We start from the raw sequence: 10407 nt of genomic DNA, 5'->3' as shown, positions 1-10407 counted from the left end.
AAACTAAATATTTAACTTGTAAGTTTAGTAAACTAAACATTTAGCTTGTAAATTAAATATTTAGCATGGAGCTAAATGTTTAGTTTACAAACTAAATATTTAACTTGTAAGTTTAGCAAACTAAATATTTAGCTTGTGAACTAGATATTTAGCTTGTAAATTAAATATTTAGCTTGTAAATTAAAGAGTTAGTTTGGAACTATGATATTTATAAATGTATGAATAACATGGTGAAAATATGTCTTTGAAAAAAAAATTGTTATGAAAAGCTAAATAAACCAAAATATTGCTGTTAATTTTTGACTGTGTAACTATAAACTACACCCCATAACAGCATAGCATAAATCTGGATAGAAAAGGCCTATTATGCATGAAAGTTGGTCTATTTTTAACATCTAACTTTAATTTATGTACATTTGATTGATGTTTTAAGGAAAAAAAGTGGTGACCATACTTTTTGCATCGGTAGTAAAACAAATATTAGCTTTTAAACCTTATAATAAGTTGGTAAATGGTTACCTCTTTGGTCATCCTTTTCTACAAATGTTTATACCCAGTATGTGAATGTGTGATGTTCGGCAAATGTTTCGTCCCTTGGCCTTGAAAAGATAAAACATTTTCAGATGAACCTAAATTCACCACAGAATGATGGAAGCCTGCAGGTGATGGAACCAGTGGGAGGTTTAAAAAGTTACTGAGTTTTGAAAACTAAGATGGTGACCCAAACACCACAGACCAAATAATCAACAGCCCATTCTAGTCAACCCCCACACAACTCCTTGGTTCGTTTCAGCTCACCCTTCCCCCAAACCCTTTTCTTTCCACGACCTTTGCTCTTTCTTCATTACACTGGGTCAAAGGGTCGAAGCCTCCTGAGATGCCTGTTTTCTTTAGTTCCCTCTCAGCTGAAGTCCATGATGCAACTCCTTCATTCCCATCCCCTTCATGCACCCTCAGCCAACCCATTACTCTGAACGTAAGTCTTTCAGTGACCCAGCACGGCCTGCGGTGCTGAAACATTTCAAACCACAATCCAGGACTTACGTCTCCTACTTAGTGCTTCGTTTATAACTGTCTGAATGTTTCTAAATCATTCTCTCTTTCCAGATCCGTTTTTCTTTCCTACGTTTTTCGGCACGCAACATTTTCTGCAATTTTTGTGCCACTTCAACAGTTCATATATCAAAACGTTCGGCTTATTCAGGACATTCCTGATATGAATTATGGTATTTGTGCAATTCTTACTTTTTGAAATATTTCTCTTTTTCAGCCACGTGTCTAAATTGAAGCTCATACTGTTCAAAAGTAACCTTGAGACAGTTGCATGCTTTCATAACATCCAGGTTCGATTACTGCACTTCTTTTTGGAAACAGTCAGACCTCCATTGCATGTTTACAACTGGTCCAAAATGCTCCAGCCCAATTTTTAACTGGTAAAGGCAAAAGAGAGCACTTTTGGGGCGTGGTGGTGAAGAGGTTAGAGAAGGTGGACCTGTGATGGCAAGATCGCCGGTTCAACTCCCGGTACTGACAACATCAAAATGTGGGTGGGATTGGTGAAGCACCCACACCTGCTTCCACCCTCATTTTCCCCATTCTGGGCCCTTGAGCCCATCATCTGCTCCCCCGGGTAACAGCTCTCTGCTCCACACTGAGGGCTGTGGTAGGCATCAGGAAGGGCATCCGGCATAAAACATAATTGCCATGTCTTTGTGCGACAGTTTGCTGTAGTGACCACTAAAGAAGGGAGCAGCCGAAAGAAGGAGAAAAAAAAAAAAAAACTGGCAAAAGAGAGCACATTATTCCACTTCTGGCCTCACTGCACTGCATAGCTCCCGGTTAAATTTAGAATTAATTTTACAATACTTCTGCATGTTTTTAAATCTCTGAACAGTTCTGCCCCCTCCTACTGTATGTCACTGATCTGCTGCAGCCATATGTCCTACAGCGCTCTCTGAGGTCAGACCAGATGCTTCTTTTGATTCCAGGAAACTGTCTTAAGCTCAGAGGTGACAGGGCCTTCTCTGTTGCAGGTCCAGGACTTTGGAATGAGTTACCACTACATGTCAGGCAGGCTCCCTCCATCACTGTTTTTAAGTCTCGTTTAAAAAAACTAATTTTTATTCCCGGGCTTTTGACACTGTGCGAGTTGATTTTAACGTGTCTGTATTCTATGTTAGTCATTTAGTTCTTATCTTCATCTATTATGATCTATGTATTTTATCCTGTGTAATGAGAGACGCGTGAGATGGATTTAGCTCAGGGGTGCTCTCTTACATTTTATAATATCTGGACTAATTCAAGTACATAATATTATACTTAATTTAAACGGATTCTTTCATTTTTCTGGACTGAGTAATATCGTGCCTAGAAGATTAAATGTGGACAAAGACGTGTTTAAATTTCTGACCCACCAACAACAGTGAGGTCTTTTATTTATCAAAACGATTTAAACACATCACACATTTTACACATTGATTGGCATAATTGATTACAATAACACAGCTTAATTAATTAGCTTTACAATGAGAAATCATACGGCCATGATTCCTCACTTGCAGCTTGAAACAACAGACATATCCTTAGATCTTAAATTAATGTCTGCAGGCTTTTAGCTTATCTTTTTACTGGCAGAGAAATATAGAGATGGAGTAAAGTTTTTGAAGGAAAAGTGGATACTTAGGGTTAACTAAGATAATAAAGAAAAGATGGGGAGTTATCTTGTTTGAAACCAGATAGCACGTTTCCCGGTGATTTCAGCTAGATGGTACCCGAGCGTCGACTCTTTACCTTGGTGGGGTTTCAAGGAGGCCTTCTCCTGACGTCCAGCAAGGCTGAGTCTTTTTATCTCCAGGGATTTATATCCGCTTCTCATCAACTTGGGACCACGAGGCTGACTGGCCCAGCTTCCAAAATAAACTCCCCCGAAGGATAGGGTTAAGTTAAGTGGAATTTCAGCAAACGTGCTGAACTCCTGAGATGTTGAATAGGTCTTTGGCGTGATGACTTGAAGCAACACTCCAGACAGGTGTCATCTTTCAGAAAATGACCACAGTGGACTTCACCCTTGCAAAGTCACTCTGTCTTCCTTCTCAGCAGAACTCTCTATTCTGAACTTTTGGAACTTCTGTTCTCTTGGAACTTCTGTTCTCCTGGAACTTCTGTTCTGTCTGGAACTAGGAAGTGTCAACTTTTAAAGAGTTCTGCTTCCGTTCACTTTTGGGAAGTCCTGATTGGTTGAAAGAACCAACAGGGGTGTGGTTTTAGTGACGTCACAGGGTCACTACAAGTCAGAAAAACAGCGGAGATGTTTAGGAACAGAGAAATGTTTTGGAGAAATGACAGACTTACAGGTGCCAGTTTTCTTGTTTCTGTCTGAGAGGTAAAAACATGACAGTTCGTTCCAATAACTTGTTTGCGACTGTCTCCGACTTTTGACCGACATCACACCTTTCTCATTTCAGACAGAAGATCAAAAATGCATAATTACTTTGTAACATAGACATTTAACTTGATTTCTACTTTGAATGAGGATTAAAAAATCATTAATACTGTTTCACAATTGATTAAAAATGATCAGTTCAGGATACAATTAGAAAGTCTCTGGATGAGCTAATTTGTATTTCTGGATTCAAATCAATGAAATAACAGTTCCTGTCCCATGAAGGTCTTCAGAGGCAGGTTTGACCGGAGGCCGAGTTCACTACATTTGCTTGTTTTGTTTCTGCTGTACAGCACTTTGGTTGGCCTTGTTGCTGTTTTAAGTGCTTTATAAATAAAGTACTATGGTATGTTTTTTTTTTCAATGAAAGTGAATGGAAACCTTTTAGCCTCACATCCTTCAAAGCCTTTGTGCTGTTGACAACCTTTTACTGCTCATTTTAGTTTTTCTTCTGCTTCAGCTTTATTCAGCTTCTTTCTGCTCTGTTTAGCATTTTTAAGCTATTCTGCTCCTTTCAGCCACTTTCTGCAAATTTTAGCTTCATTTTTAGCTATTTTTTTGTCTATTTCTTTGTATTCTGCTTATTTCTCCTACGTTTCTGTTCTATTCAGCTTCTTCAACACATTTATGTTGTTGTTCTGCTGCTTTCTGCTTTTAGTTTCCTGCTTTGATCAAATGCCAGCTGTTCAAATTCAACTGGCATTAAAACCTTTTCAGCTGTTTGCAGCTTCTTCAGCAGCTTTCAGCAAAAATCATTCAGCAACATTACACGAGATGACATTTCTTTAATGAAAACAAAATGCACCCTGATGTTCAGATTAAATTTATTTTCAAACTATTGGAAAATTGATTATAGCTAAGATGGAAAACTAGCTGGGAGGGTTTTCTACCTGCTAATAAAACATAAATCTCTACGCATGCGTTCTAAGTTTCTCATACTGAACATTGTTTAAGTCCCAGTTTTTACAAAACACAACAGAAAATTCTCTCTTGAAAACATAGACAAGAAGAACCAGAACACTTGTGTCTAAATAAACTGACAGAAATATAAATTCATGAACCATTTTTTGTGCCTGAAGTTAATTTTGATTAGTATATTTTTAGCGTAAAAGTTGACCACAAGTACAATCTTTAACTCAAGACTTGATGTAAACCTTTTCTCCTTTTGATTTCAAAATGGCAAAATAAATATATTGCAAATAAATATTTTATGGCCCATTTAAAGGATGGAAAGCCTAAGCAAAACTTAGGCTATTTCTTCTCCAAGGTGCATTATCATTCGTCACTTCTGTCAAGATGGAGATGATATGATGCTGAAATTGATGACAAATTATAGCTCCGTGTAAAGTGAGACATTTAAAATGCCCACAGAGCATATCATGTAAAGGTGGCTAAAGAAATAAACCTCAGTATTCACCCGAGAGTTGAGGTGATAAAACAGCTTTCATCACAGACCACTGCTTATCCAAGAAACCTGATTTCCGGACATCAAAAGTGCTTCCTGCAATTTGAGGCCTTTCCCGTCAGCTCTCAGTCAGTCAGTCAGTCAGTCTGCCTGTCCACAGGCCAATCACGTTTTTATTGTTGCTGAGCCGTCTCCAGCAGCAGGCTGCAATTTGGAAATGAGCCACAGAGATGCTACATTTCTATGGTCAGTGCAGAAAGTGTGTGAAAATGAACATTTGATGTTTACCCAGCAGCTTTCCTATCTGGAGCTACTGACAGGTCTCACTGCTAACACACACATTTATCCATTGTATGAGTTCCTGCAGCTCGCGTACAACAAAACCTGCACACACTTCTCACAGCACAAACGGAGAAACTAACAGGAGCAGGAATTTATTTATTTTTTGCTAGTTTGACTGAAAGTTGGTAATAGTGTCTCTGCTTCTGTACCTCTTTCCTGCGGGGTCCCCACAGGGCTCGATTCTTGGAACCCTTCTGTTTTCACTCTATCTGCTCCCTTTGGGGTCTTTCCTGAGAAAACATGGTCTTTCATTTCATCAAGCTGATGACTGCATGACATGCATGCATTTTGCTCTGTGTGTCTGGATGATGCAGACATCTTGTGACAATAAAAATAAACTTTTCCTCCCATTTTTTTCCACAATACATTAAGAAAAAACACATTTTCTTTTACATTCATGTCTTGCATAAACCTTTAGTATACTTAAGTTTATTTCATTTTCACCTGGGTAAAGCACTAACAGGACATTTTACTTCTTTATTCTTGTGAAAACTAAAGTGTTTTCTCACTTCCCACATACACATACAAATTTAAAATCTAATTTCAAAGCACAGCAACATGTACATTATATTTCTAAATATAAGCATGTAGATAGAGAACAGAAAGTTTCAACATGGAACTGAAATGCTGTCGCATGACCAGTTCATCACACCTCATCTGTTTTCAAAGTACAAAACGTGACGAGAGAGATTTTGGTCAATATAGCTTTTATTTCAGCAAATCATACATACACTGTAAAAAAAAATGCATCTGTATTATCATCACCTAACGTTATCAGAGTTGGGGTGACGGTGTGTGATTGGTTTAGGAGTGGCTACGGTGCGGCAGGTCATGAAAGAAAGAATTTGCATGTCGTCACACTCATGAGACACTTTAAGACTGAACCGTTTTCCAGCTGAAGTGAATGTACCTTCAAAGTTAGAAGGGATGAGGAGGAAATGAAACATACACAGTTTGATGGCACTTCTCGGGTCACAACATGTATTTGTTCAAAAATATTTTTGATTGAAATAAGCCAAATGGTGGATTAATTACTGCAAATGAACAAAGGAGCAGAGCTGATCCCAGGTCTTAATAACGCACGTCTGACATCAGCCATCTGGCAGATCCACACTATAAATAGTTACAGCAGAGATCGAGCTACTGAAAGCAAACACTGTAAGATGATCATCTTCTTCTCAGAGAAAGCTGTCTAAAACAAAGCTTCCTGTTGCCAGTGTATAATCTATAAAAACATTCCCTATCCAGCAGAGTCTAAGTGTTTATATGCCTTAACTGCTAAGCATTGGTGTGCTTCTCTACATTCTAGCTATGGAACAAACCAAAAGATATAAAGCATGACCTGTGTGACACCATCACAACACACTGGCCTAACGTTAAACCAGCAGTTTAAATGTTCTGTTCTGAGGAAAAGCTGCTCACAAATAATATTTTACTTGTTGCGACCATCACGCCTCCTTGATTGATTTCAGTTTGAAACAGGAGTTTAATTGAGTTAAAGTTTGCTCATGCTGCTGAAAAACAAAGGCTTCGGGTGCAGAAACATGTGCTGCAGCCTTAAAACAACTTCATTCGTCAAATTATTAGCATGCGTCATATCATTCATCTTTACACCTCTGTCTGGTCTGCATTACACAATCAATCCAGCAGAAATATTTTGATATCCCTGCAGGAAGTGGCCCAGGCTGCACTCGAGGTGCTACAGCTAGCTGCTGCCGCCACTATTTGTGCTTGTAATATTCAGTGTAAATAAATGCCTAACTGACGGGGGTGTAAAGGTTTATTAAACAGCGTTTACACGAACCACAATGACGTCTTTCGATGGAACATTAATACAGAAGCGATCAGCTGTGATCTTGGCTCTGTTCTGACTAGCCATTAGCTCATGATTCTGGTATCAGCAACAGGGACGAGATTAATTGCTCGTAACTTTTCCGCAGAACAGAGGATTTGAGCATTTTCTTCAGCAGTAAAGCCGCTCGTACGCAGCGTCGAAGCAGTTAAGATCAGCCCGGTGAGCACGCTTCTCCCTCCGTCACCGCCGGTCTTTACCAGTAAAAGGCACACCTTCCTCTTTTACCCCAGCCCCAATATATTCAACACGTCTGCATGGCTGATTAGTTTTCTTTCATTGTGCAAGAACGTTTTTTTTTATTATTTTTTATTCTGTTCGGCTGTTTAGATCTGCAAATATAAAACCATCACTAATCTATTTCCTTCTAAACTCCCAGAAGGTTGTCTTTGAGCCCCCTCACCTGTACAGGTAGCTTCATCTGTACACAACATGTTTTTTTTTTCCTGTTTTAGTTCCTCAAAGGTTTGGCCTCTGGTTCTACAGCACAGCGTTGCACACACTAAGACCAATCTGTTTCATCTTTCAGCATTCATCTTACACTGGATTAGAAAAATAGATAACAATAAACCCCCCACCCCCCACCCCCCACCCCGGGGCACCAAATTACCAAAAGACAAAACAGTCATTTCTTGTCCTTCCTTACTGAACCTCTGGAGTCTCACTGAAAACTGCCATTATGTTGGCTCAGTTTATTATCCAACCTACGTTTGTTCGTATAAATTAGTTCTAACTTTAATTCTTATCTTGTTTTCCCACAAAGTTACAGTCACAGTTAAAAATTGAGATCAAAAGAAACCTAAAGAACGCAGTTTTTTTTTTATCTACATCATCAACGTCCCACCTATGCACAGAAACATTTTGATAAGGATAAAAGGAGATGAAGACGATGGAGGGAAATCTCTTTACCGTTGTGCCTCGGGCATCAGCACGCTCGAGCATGAGAGTGCTGCACAAGGACACGAGACACCGAGGGACACAGGGTGTCCAATGAAAGAAGAGGGTCTCCTGCACAAGTGATCAAATCCAAACAGATCGACTGCTCATCGTATTCTCTTGTTGGTTGACACACATGTACAAGTATTTTTTTTCTATTTTAGCAGAAGGGAAAAAAAAACATAAAAAGTATTTCAGAAATGTTTTTTTTTTTTTTTTCACCAAAATCGATGATAAACAGCACACTGAAGAGTCCAAAGGCTGTTAGTAAGATGATGAATATTCTGCCTGGAGAGTCACCTAAAAACGTGCAATTTGACCAAATATACAGTTTTTTTTGTTTGTTTGTTTGTTAACTTAAGACAGATATTCATCATTGTCATCATCGTCATCCTCATCTTCGTCATCCTCGTTGTCCATACCTGCCTGGTCGTTAGGGATAAACGAATCTTCATCGTCATCAGTGAACAGTGAGTCCCCACTGCCCAGATCCCCAGAAGACTCCAGAACGACACCTAGAAATTAAAGAGTGAAACGACGACACAGAAAACATCAACTTCATATTAAAATAATACAATAAAATGACAAAACGTTGAAACGTGTTGCTTCAAATTGGAATTTCAACATGTTAACTTCACTCCCACTCCCCCACCACCACAAATGACATAGAGGTAGTACCAGGCAGACTGTTGCATTAGGACAGATAAGTGTACATTGTGAACTGACATTTCCTTCATATTTTAAATTAACTGAATCCACCCTGGACATTAAACTGAAATAATTCACCTGAAAAGTGTTTATTCAGTTTATGGAGCTTGATGAATTGCAAAATCAAAGTATTTTTAGTATTACCTTCAGAATTTTGACAAAATATATTTTTCCCTTCTATCTAAACCTGACGCTTCATGATTTTCTGTTTTCCAAATCAAAATACTTTTATCTTTCCAGACTTTTATACAACTATTCAAAGAGTGCTTTATAATTTAGTTTGTTTTTTAACATTTTGCTGAAATAAACTTCACTAAGTTTATATGTTAAGCTTAAAGCAACCAAAACTGGACTATTTTTATATTTTTTCCTCCTTCCACAAACACAGAAACCAGACACCGGGCTCAACAGAGCTGAGTTTTTTAGATTTTGCATACCGCAGTCTGCAGGGCCATGCGTGCGCGAGCCTGCCACCTCGTTGCCGTAGCGATCCACACACCAGCACTGGCCGCTGCTGCTGTGGCACTGGTGGGTCCGGTAGTAACCTTCCTCATCACAGGACGGCAGATACTGGCCTGACCCAAACACACAGGGACATGCTTCCCGTTAAACACGCACAAACGGTTGTGTGTTTGTGAACCTGCGAGGTTCTTACCAAGTAATTTCTTCCCGGAGAGCTTTTTGTTGATACCGGAGAGCTCGGCTTTGCATGGGGAATCTGAAACAGACAGAGACGAGCTGTAAAAATCTGCTGCCTCCTGTTTGAATCCCAGAGCTTTTTGTCTCTATAATGATTTTTTTAGCATCCTGCTGTTTGGCCTCATCATAAATAATGTTGTCTTTTGTTGCAGAAAAAGAAGCAATTTGCAATTTCCTCATGATTCATGCAGTTTTCTTTCTCTGCATAGTGTTGCTGTTTATTCTGCTTCACCCTACTATTTTGCCTGAAAAGAAGCCATCTTCACTGATTGTTTCGGTACCGATTATTAAAAAAGTTTTCAAATGACACAACCGAGAGCTTGTTTACAGAGTTGGATTTCTTTGGTTGGTTGTGGAAAACAAACTTACTGACCAATGTAACTTCTGGTCTCTGGAGGACCACGCTACAGATGTTTTACCACTCGGTGGTCTCTGGAGGACCATGCTACAGATGTTTTACCACTCAGTGGTCTCCAGCATCTTCTACTCTGTGGTGTGCTGGGGCAGCAGGGTGAAGAAAGCTGATGCCAACAGACTGGATAAACTCATCAAGAGAGCTGGCTCAGTTCTGGGCGTGGACCTGCAGTCTCTGACAGAGGTGTCTGAGGAAACTGCTCCAGATCCTGAACAACACGTCACACCCCCTGCATGACACACTGGACTCTTACTGCAGCACCTTCAGTTGTAGACTGAGACCACCGAGGTGCTCCACAGAACAACACAGGAAGTCATTCCTCCCTGTGGCTATCAAACTTTCCAACCCCACCCCCTTTCTGCACATAAGATAATAAAATTAATCCTGCACCACAATAAACACTTTAATGTTTCTGTCTGCACCTGACCTGTTTTATAACTTAATTGTTGGTATTTTTATATCCATCCATCCATCCATTTTCTTTACCCGCTTGTTCCATTTTGGGTCACGGGGGTCGCCGGTGCCCATGTCCAGCAATCACTGTGGGAGGGGCGGGGTACACCCTGGACGGGTCGCAAGTCCATCACAGGGACACATAGAGACAAACG

At 39.7% G+C, this 10407-nt stretch overlaps 1 protein-coding gene across 1 annotated transcript in view; it reads right to left on the bottom strand.

Moving 5' to 3' along the window:
* Window positions 1-7635: 7635 nt before the first annotated feature.
* Window positions 7636-10407, bottom strand: part of spock3 (SPARC (osteonectin), cwcv and kazal like domains proteoglycan 3) — a 33707-nt gene continuing 30935 nt past the window's right edge. Inside the window, exons 10-12 of the mRNA XM_037698246.1 lie at window positions 9341-9403; window positions 9123-9260; window positions 7636-8492 (exon numbers count right to left, since the gene is read on the bottom strand). Coding sequence (XP_037554174.1) covers window positions 8335-8492; window positions 9123-9260; window positions 9341-9403 — 359 coding nt within the window. The 3' untranslated portion in view covers window positions 7636-8334. The remainder of the gene's footprint in view (window positions 8493-9122; window positions 9261-9340; window positions 9404-10407) is intronic.

This window comes from Nematolebias whitei, chromosome 3 (genome assembly GCF_014905685.2).
Source record: "Nematolebias whitei isolate Nwh7 chromosome 3, NemWhi1, whole genome shotgun sequence".
Taxonomy (NCBI): domain Eukaryota; kingdom Metazoa; phylum Chordata; class Actinopteri; order Cyprinodontiformes; family Rivulidae; genus Nematolebias; species Nematolebias whitei.
The sequence above is the reverse complement of the archived record's forward strand: the minus strand, read 5'-3'. Positions and strand labels throughout refer to the sequence as shown.